General features: G+C 39.3%; 1 protein-coding gene across 1 annotated transcript in view; it reads left to right on the plus strand.

The window, feature by feature from the left end:
• Nucleotides 1-19,416, plus strand: part of DNAH14 (dynein axonemal heavy chain 14) — a 628,991-nt gene that overhangs the window by 315,558 nt on the left and 294,017 nt on the right. Inside the window, exons 38-40 of the mRNA XM_031935270.1 lie at nucleotides 2,350-2,440; nucleotides 4,002-4,210; nucleotides 4,893-5,145. Of these exons, the coding sequence (XP_031791130.1) occupies nucleotides 2,350-2,440; nucleotides 4,002-4,210; nucleotides 4,893-5,145 (553 nt within the window). The remainder of the gene's footprint in view (nucleotides 1-2,349; nucleotides 2,441-4,001; nucleotides 4,211-4,892; nucleotides 5,146-19,416) is intronic.

Here is a 19,416-nt window from a genome sequence, read left to right on the forward strand (position 1 = left end):
TTCTTTCTTTCTTTCTTTCTTTCTTTCTTTCTTTCTTTCTTTCTTTCGTTTTTGAGACTAAGTCTTGCTCTTGTCCCCCAGGCTGGAGTGCAATGGTGCAATCTTGGCTCACTGCAACCTCTGCCTCCCAGGTTCAAGTGATTCTCCTGCCTCGGCCTCCCAAGTAGCTGGGATTACAGGTGCCTGCCATGACGCTTGGCTAATTTTTGTACTTTTAGTAGAGGTGGGGTTTCACCATGTTGGCCAGGCTGGTCTCAAACTCCTGGCCTCAGGTGATCCACCTGCCTTGGCCTCCCAAAGTGCTGGGATTATAGGTGTGAGCCACAGTGCCTGGCCTAGGAGGTGGCACTTTCAAGAAAGCATCAACTGTGGTAGTATGGGGAGGAACAGGCAGTGGGCAAGCCCTAGAACTCCCAAGAGTATATACCCTTCGTCTTCAGCTACCAGGGTGGGTAGGGAAGGACCATTAGGTGGGGACAAGACTAGGCGTGTCTGAGCTCAGACTCTCCTTGGGCAGTTCTTGCTGTGGCTTCTGTGGGGGATAGGGGTATGGTTCCCAGGTCAATGGAGTTATGTTCCTAGGAGGATTGTGGCTGCCTCTACTGTGTCATGCAGGTTGTCAGGGAAGTGGGGGAGAGCCAGCAATCACAGGCCTCACCCAGCTCCCACACCACCCAAAGGGCTAGTCTCACTCCCACTGTGTCCCCCCAGTAGCACCGGGTCTGTTTCCAGGCAGTGGGTGAGCAGGACTGAGAACTTGTCCCGGCTGCCCATCTCCCAGCTGCAAAAGCAAGTAGGGTTTTCGTGCTTCCTCCGCCTATGGAGTCTGCACACTGGATTCACGCCCTTCCCTGAGTTCTGACCAGGAGACTTCTTGATCAGTTCAAATTGTTACAGAGTTCAGCTAGAGATGTTTTTCTCCCTGTGGCCTTTTCCCAATGCCTCTGTCAGCCCCCCACAAGGACCCCTGTGAGGCAAGGCAGAAATTGCTTGCTAGGGACCCCAGTGAGCCCACAGGGTTTTTCCTGCTGCTTCCTCTACCCCTGTATTTCACTCAGCTCTCTAAGTTGACTAAGTTCCAGGTAAAGTCACACAACTCATGCAGATCTTTTTTCATGATCTAGACCTTCAGGTTCCCTAGTGAGGGTGTGTGTTTGGGGGCGGACAATCCCCCTTTGCCACTTCCAGTTTGGGCACTCTCAGTATTTCGGCTGTCTCCCCAGTCCTGCAGGAGCAATCCACTTTCTTTTGAGGGTCTGTGGGTTCTCTCGGCTTTCCTGATTTATTCTTGCAGTCATTCTGGAGCAAAAGTTCATGATGTGAGCCTCCACATACTTCTTTGTCCATCCAAGCAGGAGCTGCAATCTAGTACTGCCTCCATCTGCCATGATCTCTGCAAGTCAAAACAATCTATTTAGAGAAAGAAATGCACTAGAGCATAATGATGTATATCCAAGCATAATAATTACTTTTGTAATAGGAATAATAATTGGAAATAGCCTAGGACTTGCTTACTTTGTGATGAGGCTGGAAATTAGTAGGAACTGATAACTATTTGCTGTATTCCTAGGACCGGGTTGAAACACGAGCACCTTTGTTTCTCTTTAGAACCTACACTGTGCCCCCAGCATAGCTCTATTGTTTGGTTTGCTCTCCGATTACTATTGATGGTTAAGGAAACCAGTGCCAATAAGCTGATGATATATTACTCAGCTCTTTTAGAGAGATGAATAATTAAACCTCTCCATCTCAACATAATAAGGAGTTAATATGTTAATATACATACATCAGAATGTATGAAAGGTTGGTGTAAAAATAACGTGTATTAGAATAACTCGAGATGATTTAATGTTCATTAAAAGTGAAAAATTCTGGGCTTCATCCCAAACCTATTCAATTAGAATCTCCAAGGATGAGGTGTTACAATCTGTAATTTAACAAACTGCAGGTAATTCTACATATTCTAAAACTTAAGAACTGATATGACGGAAAGTCTAGAAAAAAATACGTCAAAATATATATAGTGATTGTCTGTGGGTAATGGAAATTCAAAGAACTTTTGCTTTCTTCTTTGTGTTTTTCTGTTTTATTTGACATCCTACAATAAGCATGTACTGTCTTTGCAGGGGGAAAAAAGAAACCAAAGTAAAATAGTTTTCCAAAATAAATAAGCTATAGTCACAAGTCAGTTACATTAGGCTATGCTGGTTATATGTTGGTCTTTACAGTTGTAGAACTCCCTGCCTTTTATATTTTTATCACTCAAGAAAGCATATTGACATATAAATCCATTGTGGTTGAAAAGTGTTATTAAATAAAATTTTAAACATTATTGATTACACATTTTAGGTTTTCAAACTTGATGCCTCTGATATGACAGATACTGATGATAATATTTTTGAGGAGATAGAGAAAGTTGTTAAAATTCCAGAAAATCACAGTAAGTGTTACTAAATTCAAGAAAGATGGTTAACTGATATAGAAGACAAACTCTGAACCAATATGAGCTATATTTATATGTTTAAACATGTTTTTGACTGGTAATATTTTGTTCCTGTACCATTTGTTTCTTCGTATGTTTATTTAAAATTTGTGTAGTATTACCACATATTATATCACTGTGTGTGTATGTGTGCATGTGTGTGTGTGTAATTACATTATATAAGCACTGTGGCTTCAATAGTCCTTCAGTTTACAAAAGAACCAAGTGGCTATTAAAGGTAGAAATAAATAATGATGTGATAAGCAGCAGCGGCAATCTACAATTTGCCACTGGTATTGCCTCTGAAATGGGACTCCAAATAATTTGTACATTTCCAGGCCGAAGCATACAACCCAAGTAGATTTATCTAAAATGAAGTACACACCTGTAATATGCCAGACACTTTACTATGTGCCAGTGGGACAAAATATGTATATGACCTTGTTAGTCTACTGGAGGAGCACTGACCATTGCTTTCCCCACCCAGGTTGAACTTCTTATCAACACATCCACCATTAGTATATATATATATATAATCCAGACTTTAAAAGAGATTTCTGCTTCTGCTTCTATTTTACTGAATTTTTGTGTGTTATTTTTGGGAGAGTACAGTGATTAGGCACCATTAGTTTCCTTCATGGGACTTAAAGCAGTTCCTAAGGCAGGTATTAGAGCCCTTCTTAGTAGTAGTGGCTATATGGACCCTAGCTCTGCTCTTGGATTCTTCTGGGATATTTTAATATATTTTTGGTGGTTATCTGTTTTCTGTCTGCATAGCAACCTATTCATACCTCCCCTGTCCTGACCAATGGATTTTCTAAAACTGTGGAGCACAGTGGTGAGTATAGCATGTGTGCTATGGTCTAAAGGTTTGTGTCCCTCCAAAATCCATGTGTTGAAATTCTAACTCCCAAGGTGATGGTATTAGAAGGCAGGGGGCCTTGGGCAGTTGATTAGGTCATGAGGGTAGAGCCCTCATTAAGGCATTAGTGCCCTGAAAAAGGAGCTCAAGAGAAATTCCTCACCCCTTCCACCATGTGAGGACAAAGAATGTGCCCTTCTGTGAACCATTAAGATAGCCCCCCCAGACAAGGAATCTGCTAGTGTCGTGATCTTGGACTTCCAAATCTCCAGAACTGTGAGAAATAAGTGTCTATAGTTTGTAAGCTATCCAGTCTAAGGCTTTTTGTTACAGCAGCCCAAATGGACTAACACCCTGTGGAAAGAGGAGTAAATGGGTTCCAACTGTGGTATACTTTAAACTCTGATTCTTTCTTCAAAGAACATCTAGTTCCCTTTGCTATTCCCCAGGGGCAACATATCTAAAAAATATTCTGGGGTGGGAGGAGGGCAAACTTACAAATTATTATGCAGAAGGTAAAATTATAGCTGTTTCTCCTAAGCAAATTGTAAGGGTTAATTATCTAATATTTTCTAAGTAAAATAGAAAATTTGCAATATTGTAACGAAAGAAGACTGACATTATTCTCAGTTACATTAAAAATATTTTTCTCTCCAGATTTTGATTGGCAGTGGATTATCTTAGATGGCCCAGTGGACACCTTTTGGGTAGAAAATCTGAACTCTGTGCTAGATGATACTAGAACATTATGCCTAGCAAACAGTGAGAGAATAGCTTTAACTAATAAAATAAGAGTGATTTTTGAAGTGGACAGTCTCTCTCAAGCCAGTCCTGCTACTGTCAGCCGATGTGCCATGGTCTATATGGTAAGCTTTCAAAAACAAATGTTTTAACAAAGCAAAAATGTTGTTTATGATAGTAACTATTTATTATTTACAGCATTTTATGTTTATTTTATTTTTACCTTTGTATCCAGCAGCATGAACCCAATAGTTCCAAATCTTTGTGTCTCCCAAAGCCTCATAATCCAGAATTGAATGTGAATTTAATTATTACTGTTCTAATACTACTCTTAGTAATTGGAGAGTCAGTATTTTCCACAACTGTGAGTAAACAAATAGACAAATTAGGCTGCTGATATGAATTATTTTTTCAATAGAGGAAGATGTTCCTGAGGCCTTTTCATACCCACTCTGACTCTAAGAACTTGGAAAACACATTATGAAGACAGTGGGAAGGAAGTACAAAATATAACATGAAGTTATTAGCTATATTCTCTATTCTCTATACATGAAGTTATTAGCTATAATTAGCCCTATGCTCTAATCTACTTAACTGAATGTTATAAATAAATCTAAGTATAGGGCTGACTTCTGGGTAACCAGTTCCCCTCACCACATACACAGAGCCTCAATACACCTTCCTATACATAATCCCCCAATTGCTTGTTTTCTTGTAAGACCATAGTTAGAAATCACAAATCATTCCAGAGGATGTACCATATTTTTATTTATTTACATAAGATTATATTTTGCTTTTTATTATTAGGATCCTGTTGATCTGGGATGGGAGCCTTATGTTAAGTCATGGCTTCTGAAAACTTCTAAAATTATAAGTCAATCAGGAGTGGATTGTCTTGAATTCTTGATTAAAAATAGTGTCACAGATGGACTACAATTTATAAAGAATCGTCAGAAATTTCAGCCATATCCTATGGAGGACATAACAATCATCATCACCCTCTGCAGAATTCTTGATGCTTTCTTTGACTTCATGGGTAAAAATGGAGGATTTGAACAAAGTGAGTTTTTCTAAGTCATGTCAATGATACATCTTAACTAGTCAATGCCAGTTTATCACCTTATATTAGATTTTAGAAAATTTCTCAAAGAGCAAGCATTTTTGGTCTATTTGGACCAACAGCAGATATGCACATGGAACAAACTAAAAACCATTTATGGAGGAACATATCAAAAGTAAATTAGTATCATACAAGTGTTGAAGGATCACAGGAAAAATGATTGTAAAGAACTACTAGAGGGTCTCTATTAAAGGAGAATGTTTTCACTGGAGTTTAAAGATTTTTAGAGTTAGAAATAGTGAAAAAAACCTGTTCAGAATTCCAGGTGTAAGTTGTAATCACACAAAGGCATAATCATGAAAAGTAGTAAAACATATGTAAGGAGGGATAAACAGATTCAGAAAATCATATAGTATTATAGATAAGGTATTGGTATTGTCTTTGAAGTCAGAATCCCTAAATCTAAATGCTGGTTTTATGCAGTTTTTGGTAAGATGGCAGAGTAGCACAGGCTCCCAATTCTCTCTCTCAAACCAATTTTTGATTCATCAAACCAATATAGAAATCGTTATAAATCCCTGAGGTAACGTAGTATGGTTAGATCCCAACAAGAGGAAGCAGCAATCCTGAACAACCCTGGATGACATGAATAGGAGATAAAGTGGAAGAAAATATTTAGGTGTGTACTTTCCCCATCAACTCAACTCTGAATGGGCTATTGTCCATTGTTTGCCAGTTAGCATACCACAGCACAGCCAGGGGCAGCAACAAAATGTCCCATTGTCAGGGAAGCCTATCTAGGTTTAGGGAGTAGGTAAAAACATATTTTTTCCTACTGCCACCCCTCTTCAAATCTTAAAGCCAAGATGATTAAAAAAGAGAGACCACACTTAGAAAAAGAACAGTGCCAGAGTAGACACAGATTGTTAACACACAAGTGACCTGCTTTGAAGAGTGACCACTCCCTCCCCAGATTCACACTTCTAAATTCATCAGACGTACAACCCAGGAAAGTTGCAGTACTGGAAACAAAGCAAAAAGAATCAGTTAAAAAAAACAACTGGAGGATATGTATTAGTTAAAATAACATAATAAATGGGTTGAATGCTGGATTGGTTAGCTCTAAAGCAGATTAGTGAGGGCTGTAACAACAGCCAAGGAATTCTCAGAATGCATCAGGAAGAGCTAAAGAGGTTAAATATTATGTATTTTAAATATACAACAAATATGTTTCTATAATACAGAAATATGTGTATATAGTTGAAAGATTAATAAAAGTTGAAAGGTTATTCTATTATTCATATAACAGAACCTCCAGAAAGATACAGTAAAATAAACAGAGGGGAAGAAATGTTTCAGGGAATAATTGCCTAGGAGTTCAGAGAATTAGAGAAAATGTGAGACCTAAGATTGAATAGGATCCTGGAGCATTAAACATGACAAAATGTAAAATCCCACACCTAGAAATGTTATACAGATACATTTACCTACACCTCTTGGATGTTATGTTCTTTTTCGTTTGTTTTCTTTTTCTCTTTGTGTTTGTGTTTGGTTGATTTCTATTGACTTGTCTTCCAATTTACTGATTCCTTGCTCTGCTGCATGGAGTCTGCTGTAAGCCCACTGAAACAATTCTCATATTTGATATTGTGGATTTTATTTCCAGCATTTCCCTTGACCTTTTCTATAGTTTTCATCTCTCTGCTGGAATTCCCTCTCTATCCATGAATGATTTCTTCCTTCAACATTAGATCTTTTACATTTTAATCATAGTTTTTTAAAAATAATTCCTGTCTGATAATTTCAACATCTGGGCCATCTCTAGGTCTGTTCCCTTGACTGCTTTTTCTCTTGGCAATGTGACTTTTCTTAATCTTGCTTATTTTTATGTCTCATAATTTTTAATTGAATATCAGATATTGTGTATAAAAGAAATTAGAGACTGAGGTATACAGTAGTTATACCTGGAAATGGACATACTTTTTCTTCTGCCACATTGTTCAGGTAGTGGCATGGTGGGTTGAGTCAATATTGACCTAGCTTTGGCTTTTAGTGTTACTATAGTTACCTTCAGTGCAACACAGACTTTAAATTTTCCATGCTCCTGTACCTTTCCTGGCAATAGATTGCTGTTTGTTACTTGGTTCAAGGCTCGTGGTGGGAACAGGGGAGATTTACAGATTCTCATGTTATAGCCTCATTTTAAGGCAGGGTCTGTGCACCTGAGCCTCAGGCGTGGCATTTCTCAGCAAAGAAACAATTTATTGTGAATATCTAAGTTCAATATCAATTTATGAATAATACCTAAGATTAAAGAAAAATTTTCAGAAATTTCAGAGTGAGAAGGACAATAACAAGAGGAGATGAACACAAGATTTGTTAATATCAATATGGTTCAAGAAGAAATGAAATAGTGTTTTTAAAGTGTTTTATGTTTAGCTAACATATGATTTCAGCATGAAAAGTGCCAGTCTGCAGGTCCCAGCGAGATCAGCGCAGAAGGTGGGTGGTTTCTGCATTTCCAACTGAGGTACCCAGCTCATCTCATTGGGACTGGTTAGACAGTGAGTGCAACCCACAAAGGGTGAGCAGAAGCAGGGTGGGGCATCACCTCACAAGGGAAGTACAAGGGGTCAGGGAACTCCATCCCCTAGCCAAGGGAAGTTGTGAGGGACAGTGCCATGAGAAACAATGCATTCTGGCCCAGATACTACACTTTTCCCATGGTCTTTGCAACCTGCAGACCAGGAGATTCCCTTGGGTGCCTACACCACAAGGGCCTTGGGTTTCAAGCACAAAACTGGGTGGCTGTTACAGGAGACACCGAGCTAGCTGCAGTTTTTCTTCATACCCCAGTAGGGTACTTACTGGCCTGGAAGGCCAGTAAGACAGAATCGTTCACTCCCCTGGAAAGGAGACTGAAACCAGAAAGCCACGTGAATCTAGTTCAGCAGATCCCACCCCCAGGGAGCCCAGCAAGCTAAGATTCACTGACTTGAAATTCTCGCTGCCAGCACATCAGTCTGAAGTTGACCTGGGACTCTCGAGCGTGGTATGGGAAGGGGCATCCACCGTTACAGAGGCTTGAATAGGTGGTTTTCCCCTTGCTGTGTAAACAAAGGAACTGTGAAGTTCAAACTAGGCAGAGCCCACCACAGCACCCCAAAGCCGCTGTAGCCAGACTGCCTCTCAAGATTTCTTCTCTCTGGGCAGCACATTTCTGAAAGAAAGGCAGCACCCCAAGTGAGGGGCTTATAGATAAAACTTCCATCTGCCTGGGACAGAGCACCTGGGGGAAGGGGTGGCTGCTGCTTCAGCAGACTTAAACATTCCTTCCTGCTGGCTCAGAAGAGAGCAGTAGATCTTCCAGCACAATGCTCGAGCTCTGCTAAAGGACAGACTGCCTCCTCAAGTGAGTGCCTGACCCCGAAGCCTCCTGACTGGGATAAACTTCCCAGCAGGGGCCAACAAACACCTTATAGAGGAGAACCCTGGCTGGCATCTGGTGGGTGCCCCTCTGGGAGAAAGCTTACAGAGGAAACAGCAGGCAGCAATCTTTGCTGTTCTACAACCTCTGCTACTGATACCCTGGCAAACAGTGTCTGGAGTGGACCTCCAGCAAACTCTAGCAGACCTGCAGCCAAGAGTCCTGACTGTTAGATGGAAAACTAACAGAAAGGAAGAGCCTCAACATCAACAGAAAGGAAGTCCACACAGAAACCTCATCTGAAAGTCACCAGCATCAAAGACCAAAGGTAGATAAGTCCATGAAGATGAGGAAAAACCAGCACACCAAGGCTGAAAATTCCAAAAACAAGAATGCCTCTTCTCCTCCAAAGGATTACAATTCCTTGCCAGGAAGGCAACAAAATTGGAAGGAGAATGAGTTTGATGAACTGACAGAAGTAGGCTTCAGAAGGTGGGTAATAACAAACTCCTCTGAGCTAAAGGAGCATGTTCCAACCCAATGAAAGTAAGCTAAGAACCTTGAAAAATGGTTAGAGGAATTGATAAGTAGACTAACCAGTTTAGAGGACATAAATGACCTCACGGGCTAAAAAACACAGCAAGAGAACTTCATGAAGCGTACACAAGTATCAATAACTGAATCGATCAAGCGGAAGAAAGGATATCAGAGATTAAAGAACAATTTGATGAAATAATGCATTAAGATTAGAGAAAAAAGAATGAAAAAGAAAAAACAAAGCCTCCAAGAAATATGGAACTATGTGAAAAGACCAAACCTAGGTTAGATTGGTGTACCTGAAAGTGGTGGGGAGAATGCAACCAAGTTAGAAGACAGTCTTCAAGATATTATCCAGGAGAACTTCCCCAACCTAGCAACATAGGCCAAAATTCAAATTCAGGAAATACAGAGAAAATAAAAAGATACTCATCGAGAAGAGAAACCCCAAGACACATAATTATCAGATTCACCAAGGTTGAAATGAAGAAAAAAATATTAAGGGCAACCAGAGAGAAAGGTTGGGTTATCCACAAAGGGAAGCCCATCAGACTAACAGTGGATCTCTCTGCAGAAACCCTACAAGCCAGAAGAGAGTGGGGGCCAATATTCAACCTTCTTAAAGAAAAGAATTTTCAACCCAGAATTTATTTATTTATTTATTTTTATTATACTTTAAGTTCCAGGGTACATGTACACGATGTGCAGGTTTGTTACATATGTATACCTGTGCCGTGTTGGTGTGCTGCACCCATTAACTCGTCATTTACATTAGGTATATCTCCTAATGCTATCACTCCTCCCTCCCCCCGACCCCATGACAGGCCCCAGTGTGTGATGTTCCCCTTCCTGTGTCCAAGTGTTCTCATTGTTCAATTCCCACCTATAAGTGAGAACGTGTGGTGTTTAGTTTACCATCCTTGCAATAGTTTGCTCAGAATGATGGTTTCCAACTTCATCCGTGTCCCTACAAAGAACATGAACTCATCCTTTTTTATGGTTGCATAGTATTCCATGGTGTATATGTGCCACATTTTCTTAATCAAGTCTGTAATTGATGGACATTTGGGTTGGTTCCAAATCTTTGCTATTGTGAATACTGCCCCAATAAACATATGTGTGCATGTGTCTTTATAGCAGCATGATTTATAATCCTTTGGGTATATGCCCAGTAATGGGATGGCTGGGTCAAATGATATTTCTAGCTATAGATCCTTGAGGAATCACCATACTGTCTTCCACAATGGTTGAACTAGTTTAAAGTCCCACCAACAGTGTAAACGCATTCCTATTTCTACACATCCTCTCCAGCAACTGTTGTTTCCTGACTTTTTAATGATCATCCTTCTAACCGGTTTGAGATAGTATCTCATTGTGGGTTTGATTTGCATTTCTCTGATGGTGAGTGATGATAAGCATTTTTTCATGTGTCTGTTGGCTGCATATATGTCTTCTTTTGAGGAGTGTCTGTTCATATCCTTTGCCCACTTTTTGATGGGGTTGTTTGATTTTTTTCTTGTAAATTTGTTTAAGTTATTTGTAGATTCTGGATATTACACGTTTGTCAGATGGGTAGATTGCAAAAATTTTCTCCCATTCTGTAGGTTGCCTGTTCACTCTGATGGTAGTTTCTTTTGCTGTGCAGACGCTCTTTAGTTTAATTAGATCCCATTCATCAATTTTGGCTTCTGTTGCCATTGCTTTAGGTGTTTTAGTCACGAAGTCCTTGCCCATGCCTATGTCCTGAATGGTATTGCCTAGGTTTTCTTCTAGGGTTTTTATGGTTTTAGGTCTAACATTTAAGTCTTTAGTGCATCTTGAATTAGTTTTTGTATAAGATGTAAGGAAGGGATCCAGTTTCAGCTTCCTACATATGGCTAGCCAATTTTCCCAGCACCATTTATTAAATAGTGAATCCTTTCCCTATTTCTTATTTTTGGCAGGTTTCTCAAAGATCAGATGGTTGTAGATGTGTGGTATTATTTCCAGGCTCTATTCTGTTCCATTTGCCCATATCTCTGTTTTGGTACCAGTACCATGCTCTTTGGGTTACTGTAGCCTTGTAGTGTAGTTGAAGTCAGGTTGCCTGATGCCCCCAGCTTTGTTCTTTTGGCTTAGGATTGTCTTCACAATGCGGGCTCTTTTTTGGTTTCATATGAATCTTAAAGTAATTTTTTCCAATTCTGTGAAGAAAGTCACTGGTAGCTTGATGAGGATGGCATTAAATCTATAAATTACCTTGAGTAGTATGGCCATTTTCACAATATTGATTCTTCCTATCCATGAGCATGGAATGTTCTTCCATTTGTTTGTGTTCTCTTTTATTTCATTGAGCAGTGGTTTGTAGTTCTCCTCGAAGAGGTCCTTCATATCCCTTGTAAGTTGGATTCCTAGGTATTTTATTCTCTTTGAAGCAATTGTGAATAGGAGTTCATTCATGATTTGGCTCTCTGTTTGTCTGTTATTGGTGTATAGGAATGCTTGTGATTTTTGCACACTGATTTTGTATCCTGAGACATTGCTGAAGTTGCTTATCAGCTTCAGGAGATGTTGGACTGAGATAATGGGGTTTTCTAAACATACAGTCATGTCATCTGCAGACAAGGACAGTTTGACTTCCTCTTTTCCTAATTGAGTACCCTTTATTTCTTTCTCTTGCCTGATTGCCCTAGCCAGAACTTCCAACACTATGTTGAATAGGAGTGGTGAGAGAGGGCATTCCTGTCTTGTGACAGTTTTCATAGGGAATGCTTCCAGTTTTTGCCCATTCAGTATGATATTGACTGAGTTTGTCATAAATAGCTCTTACTATTTTGAATTATGTCCCATCAATACCTAGTTTATTGTGAGTTTTTAGCATGAAGGGCTGTTGAATTTTGTCAAAGGCCTTTTCTGCATCTATTGAGATAATCATGTTGCTTTTGTCTTTGGTTCTGTTTATATGATAGATTACATTTATTGATTTGCGTATGTTGAATGAACCTTGCATCCCAGGGATGAAACCAACCTGATCATAGTGGATAAGTTTTTTGATGTGCTGCTGGATTTGGTTTGCCGTATTTTATTGAGGATTTTTGCATCGATGTTCATCAGGGATATTGGTCTAAAATTCTCTTTTTTTGTTGTGTCTCTGCCAGGCTTTGGTATCAGGATGATGTTGGCCTCATAGAATGAATTAGGGAGAACTCCCTCATTTTCTATTGATTGGAATAGTTTCAGAAGGAATGGTACCACTTCCTCTGTATATCTCTGGTAGAATTTGGCTGTGAATCCATCTGGTCCCAGACATTTTTTGGTTGATAGGCTATTAATTACTGCCTGAATTTCAGAACCTGTTATTGGTCTATTCAGGGATTCAACTTCTTCCTGGTTTAGTCATGGGAGAGTGTATGTGTCCAGGAATTTATCCATTTCTTCTACATTTTCTAGTTCATTTGTATAGGGGTGTTTATAGTATTCTCTGATGGTAGTTTGTATTTCTACGGGATTGGTGGTGATATCACCTTTATCATTTTTATTGCATCTATTTGGTTGTCCTCTCTTTTCTTCTTTATAAGTCTTGCTAGCAGTCTATCAATTTTGTTGATGTTTTCAATAAACCAGCTTCTGGATTCATTTTTTGAAGAGTTCTTTGTGCCTTTATCTCCTTCAGTTCTGCTCTGATCTTAGTTATTTCTTGCCTTCTGCTAGCTTTTGAATGTGTTTGCTCTTGCTTCTCTAGTTCTTTTAATTGTGATGTTAGAGTGTCAATTTTAGATCTTTCCTGCTTTCTCTTGTGGACACTTAGTGCTATAAATTTCCCTCTACACACTGCTTTAAATGTGTTCCAGAGATTCTGGTATGCTGTGTCTTTCTGGTTTCAAAGAATGTCTTTATTTCTGCCTTCATTTTGTTATGTACCCAGTAGTCATTCAGGAGCAGATTGCTCAGTTGCCATGTAGTTGAGCAGTTTTAGTGAGTTTCTTAATCCTGAGTTCTAATTTGATTGCACTGTGGTCTGGAAGAGACTTTGTTATAATTTCTGTTCTTTTATATTTGCTGAGGAGTGCTTTACTTCCGACTATGTGGTCAATTTTGGAATAAGTGCGATGATCTGAGAAGAATGTATATTCTGTTGATTTGGGGTGGAGAGTTCTGTAGATGTTGATTAGGTCTGCTTGGTGCAGAGCTGAGTTCAATTCCTGGATATCGTTGTTCACTCTCTGTCTCAGTGATCTGTCTAATGTTGACAGTGGGGTGTTAAAGTCTCCCATTATTATTGTGTGGGAGTCTAAGTCTCTTTGTAGGTCTCTAAGGACTTGCTTTATGAATCTGGGCTCTCCTGTAATGGGTGCATATATATTTAGGATAGTTAGCTCTTCTGGTTGAATTGATCCCTTTATCATTATGTAATGTCCTGTCTCTTTTGATCTTTGTTTGTTTAAGTCTGTTTCATCAGAGACTAGGATTGCAACCCCTGCCTTTTTTTGTTTTCCATTTGCTTGGTAGATCTTCCTCCATCCCTCTATTTTGAGCCTCTGTGTGTCTCTGCATGTGAGATGGGTCTCCTGAATACAGCACACTGATGGGTCTTGACTCTTTATCCAATTTGCCAGTCATGTCTTTTAATTGGAGCATTTAACCCATTTTCATTTAAGGTTAGTATTGTTATGTGTGAATTTGATCATGTCATTAAGAATTTAGCTGGTTATTTTGCTACTTAGTTGATATAGTTTCTTCCTAGCATTGATGGTCTTTACAATTTGGCATGTTTTGCAGTGGCTGGTACCACTTGTTCCTTTCCATGTTTAGTGCTTCTTTCAGAAGCTCTTGTAAGGCAGGCCTGATGGCAACCAAATCTCTCAGTGTATGCTTGTCTGTAAAGGATTTTATTTCTCCTTCACTTAGGAAGCTTAGTTTGGCTGGATTTGAAATTCTGGATTGAAAATTCTTTTCCTTAAGAATGTTGAATATTGGCCCCCACTCTCTTCTGGCTTGTAGAGTTTCTGCCAAGAGGTCCACTGTTTGTCTGATGGACTTCCCTTTGTGCATAACCCGACCTTTCTCTCTGGCTGCCCTTTATAATTTTTCCTTCATTTCAACTTTGGTGAATCTGACAATTATGTGTCTTGGAGTTGCTCTTCTCGTGGAGTATCTTTGTGACGTTCTCTGTATTTTCAGAATTTGAATGTTGGCCTGCCTCACTAGGTTGGGGAAGTTCTCCTGGATAATATCCCAAAGAGTGTTTTCCGACTTGGTTCCATTCTGCCTGTCACTTTCAGGTGCACCAATCAGATGTAGATTTGGTCTTTTCACATAGTCCCATATTTCTTGGAGGCTTTGTTCATTTATTTTTACTGTTTAAACTTCTCGCTTCATTTCATTCATTTGATCTTCAGTCACTGATACCCTTTCTTCCACTTGATCAAATTGGCTACTGAAGCTTGTGCATGCATCACATAGTTATTGTGCCATGGTTTTCAGCTCCATCAGGTCATTTAAGGACTTCTCTACACTGTTTATTCTAGTTAGCCATTTGTCTAATCTTTTTTCAAGGTTTTTAGCTTCTTTGCGATGGTTTCAAACATCCTCCTTTAGCTCAGAGAAGTTTGTTATTACCAGTCTTCTGAAGCCTTCTTCTATCAACTCATCAAAGTCATTCTCTGTCCAGCTTTGTTTGGTTGCTGGCAAGGAGCTGCATTCCTTTGAAAGAGAAGAGGCACTCTCATTTTTAGAATTTTCAGCTTTTCTGCTCTGGTTTCTCCCCATCTTTGTGGTTTTATCTACCTTTGGTCTTTGATGATGGTGACTTACAGATGGGGTTTTGGTGTGGATGTCCTTTCTGTTTGTTAGTTTTCCTTCTAACAGTCAGGACCCTCAGCTGTAGGTCTGTTGGAATTTGCTGGAGGTCCATTGCAGACCCTCTTTGCCTAGATATAACCAGTGGAGGCTGCAGAACAGCAAATAATGCAGAACAGCAAATGTTGCTATCTGATCCTTCTTCTGGAAGCTTTGTCTCAGAGGGGCACCTGGCCCTATGAAGTGTCAATCAGCCCCTACGGGGAACGTCTCCCAGTTAGGCTTCTCAGGGGTCAGGGACTCAGTTAAGGAGGCAGTCTGTCCATTCTCAGATCTCAAACTCCATGCTGAGAGAAGCACTAGTCTCTTCAAAGCTGTCAGACAAGGACGTTTAAGTCTGCAGAAGTTTCTGCTGCCTTTTTTTCAGCTATACCCTGCTGACAAAGGTGGAGTCTACAGAGGCAGGCAGGCCTACTTGAACTGTATTGGGCTCCACCCAATTCACGCTTCCTGGCCACTTTATTTACCTACTCAAGCCTCAGCAATGGTGGACACCCCTCTCCCAGCCATGCTGCTACCTTGCAGTTCGATCTCAGACTGCTGTGCTAGCAGTGAGTGAGTCCCATGGGTGTGGGACCCTCCAAGCCAGGTGCAGGATATAATCTCCTGGTGTGCCATTTGCTAAGACCATTGGAAAAGTGCAGTATTAGGGTGAGAGTGTCCCAATTTTCCAGCTACCATCTGTCATGGCCTCCCTTTGCTAGGAAAGGGAATTCCGTGACCCCTTGTGCTTCCTGGGTGAGGCGATGCCCTACCCTGCTCCTTGGGCTGAACCCACTATCTGACAAGCCCCAGTGAGATGAACCCAGTACCTCAGTTGGATATGCAGAAATCACCCATCTTCTGCATTGCTCATGCTGGGAGCTGCAGACTGGAGCTGTTCCTATTCGGTCATCTTGGAACCTCCTAGTCCCAAACCAGAATTTAATATCCAGCCAAACTAAGCTTCATAAGCGAAGGAGAAATAAAATCCTTTACAGATAAGCATATACTGAGAGATTTGGTCACCACCAGACCTGCCTTACAAGAACTCCTGAAGGAAGTGCTAAATATGGAAAGGGAAAACTAGTACCAATTGCTCCAAAAACATACCAAATTGTAAAGACCATCGACACTATGAAGAAACTACACCAACTAGTGGGCAAAATAACCAGCTAGCATTATATTGATATGATCAAATTCACACATAACAATATTAATCTTAAATGTAAATGGGCTAAATGCCCCAATTAAAAGACACAGACTGGAACATTGGATAAAGAGTCAAGACCCATCGGTGTGCTGTCTTCAGGAGATCCATCTCATGTGCAAAGACACATATAGGCTCAAAATAAAGGAATGGAGGGAGATCTACAAAGCAAATGGAAAGAAAAAAAAGAAAAGCAGGGGTTTTAACCCTTATCTCTGATAAAACAGACTTTAAACCAACAAAGATTGAAAGAGACAAAAAAGTGCATTACATCATGGTAAAGGGATCAATGCAACAAGAAGAGCTAACTATCCTAAATATATATGCATCCAATACAGGAGCATGCAGATTCATAAAGCAAGTTCTTAGAGACCTACAAAGAGACTTAGACTCTCACACAATAATAGTGGGTGACTTTAACACCCCACACTCCATATTAGATCAACAAGACAGAAAATTCACCAGGATATTCAGGACTTGAACTCAACTCTGGACCAAGTGGGCCTAGTACACATCTGCAGAACTCTCCATCCCAAATCCACAAACTATACATTCTTCTCAGCACCACATCACACTTATTCTAAAATTGACCACATAATTGGAAGTAAAACATTCCTCAGCAAATGCAAAATAATAGAAATTGTAACAGTATCTCAGACCACAGTGCAATCAAGGTAGAATTCAGGATTAACAAACTGACTCAAATCCACACAACTACATGGAAACTGAACAACCTGCATCTGAATGTCTACTGGATAAATAATGAAATTGTTAGCTGGGTAAATAACAGAAATGACTAAGTTTTTTAAAATGAATGAGAACAAAGACACAACCTTCCAGAATCACTGGGACACAGCTAAAGCACTGTTTAGAGGGAAATGTGTAGCACTAAATGCCCAAGACAGAAAGCAGGAAAGATCTAAAATCAACACCCTAACATCACAATTAAAAGAACTAGAGAAGCAAGAGCAAACAAACGCATTCAAAAGCTAGTAGAAGGCAAGAAATAACTAAAATCAGAGCAGAACTGAAGGAAATAGAGACATGAAAACCTTTCAAAAAATCAGTGAATCCAGGAGCTGGTTTTTCAAAAAAAAAACAAAAACAAAAAAACAAAATCGATAGCTATATTCTGATAGAAGAAAAGAGAGAAGAATCAAATAGATACAATAAAAAATGATAAAGGGGATATCACCACTGATCCCACAGGAATACAAACTATCATCAGAGAATACTATAAACACCTTTATGCAAATAAACTAGAAAATCTAAAAGAAATGAATACATTCCTGGAGACATACACTCTCCCAAGACTAAACCAGGAAGAAGTTGAATCCCTGAATAGACCAATAAAAAGTTCTGAAATTGAGACAGTAATCAATAACCTATTAACCAAAAAAAGCCCAGAACCAGACAGATTGACATCCAAATTCTACCAGAGGTACAAAGAGGAGTTGGTACCACTTTTTCTGAAATTATTCCAAACAATAGAAAATAGGGATTCCTCTTTAACTCATTTTACGAAGCCAGCATCATCCTGATACCAAAATCTGGCAGAGATGCAACAAAAAAAGAAAGTTTCAGGCCAATATCCCTGATGAACATCAATGCAAAAATCCTGAATAAAATACTGGCAAACTGAATCCAGCAGCACACCAGAAAGCTTATCCACAATGATCAAGTCAGCTTCATCCCTGCAATGCAAGGCTGGTCCAACATATGCAAATGAATAAACATAATCCATCACATAAACAGAACCAACGTCAAAAATCATGTGATTATCTCAATAGATGCAAAAAAGGCCTTCAGTATAATTCAACACACCTTCATGCTAAAAACACTCAATAAACTAGGTATTGATGGAACATATCTCAAAATAATAGCTATTTGTGACAAACCCACAGCCAATGTCATACTGAATGAGCAAAAGCTGGAAGTATTCCCCTTGAAAACTGGCACAAGACAATAATGCCGTCTCTCACCACTCCTATTCAACATAGTATTGGAAGTTCTGGCCAGGGCAATCAGGCAAGAGAAAGAAATAAACTGTATTCAAATAGGAAGAGAGGATGTCAAATTGCCTCTGTTTGCAAATGACAGGATTATACACTTAGAAAACCCATTGTCTCAGCCCTAAAACTCCTTAAGCTGATAAGGAACTTCAGCAAAGTCTCAGGATACAAAATCAATGTGCAAAAATCACAAACATTCTTTTTTTTTTTAATTGTACTTTTATATTCCAAGTAGAGAAAATATAAAGGTATATGACCATTTACATAGTAAAGACACCTACAGAAGACTTTCAAATGGGAATTAGCCTCAAGAGCTGAGGGAAAAAATTCAATGTGCTCTTAAAAATAAATATTCTTTGTTGCAGTGAAATATGTAACTAATTTCCTTCCAGGGATGAGATGTGCTGGCAGCAGTTAAAGTTATTTTTAATGGAGTTAGAATTTTCCATTTGGGCTAAAAATCACAAACATTCTTATACACCAATAATAGACAAACAGCCAAATCATGAGTGAACTCTCATTGACAATTGCTACAAAGAAAATAAAATACCTAGGAATACAACTTACAAGGGATGTGATGGACCTCTTCAAGGAGAACTACAAACCACTGTTCAAGGAAATAACAGAGGACATAAACAAATGGAAAAATATTCCCTGCTCATGGATAGGAAGAATCAATATCTTGAAAATGACCATACTGCCCAAAGTAATTTGTAGATTCAATGCTATTTCTATCAAGCTACCATTGACTTTCTTCACAGAATTAGAAAAACACTACTTTTTAAATTTCATATGAAACCAAAAAAAAAGAACCTTTATAGCTAAGACAGTCCTAAGCAAAAAGAAAAAGCTGGAGGCATCACACTACCTGACTTCAAACTGTACTACAAGGCTTACAGTAACCAAAACAGCGTAGTACTGGTACCAAAACAGATATATAGACCAGTGGAACAGAACAGGAGCTGCAGAAATAACACCATACATCTACAACCAACAGATCTTTGGCAAACCTGACAAAAATAAGCAATGGGGAAAGGATTCTCTATTTAATAAATGATGTCACAAAAACTGGCTACCCATATGCAGAAAACAGAAACTGGACTCCTTTCTTACACCGTATACAAAAATTAACTCAAGATGGATTAAAAACTTAAATGTCAGACCTAAAAACCATAAAAACCCTAGAAGAGAACCTAGGCAATACCATTCAGGACACAGGCATGGGAAAAGACATCACAACTAAGAAACCAAAAGCAGTGGCAACAAAA

This window comes from Piliocolobus tephrosceles, chromosome 1, assembly GCF_002776525.5.
Source record: "Piliocolobus tephrosceles isolate RC106 chromosome 1, ASM277652v3, whole genome shotgun sequence".
Classification (NCBI taxonomy): Eukaryota; Metazoa; Chordata; class Mammalia; order Primates; family Cercopithecidae; genus Piliocolobus; species Piliocolobus tephrosceles.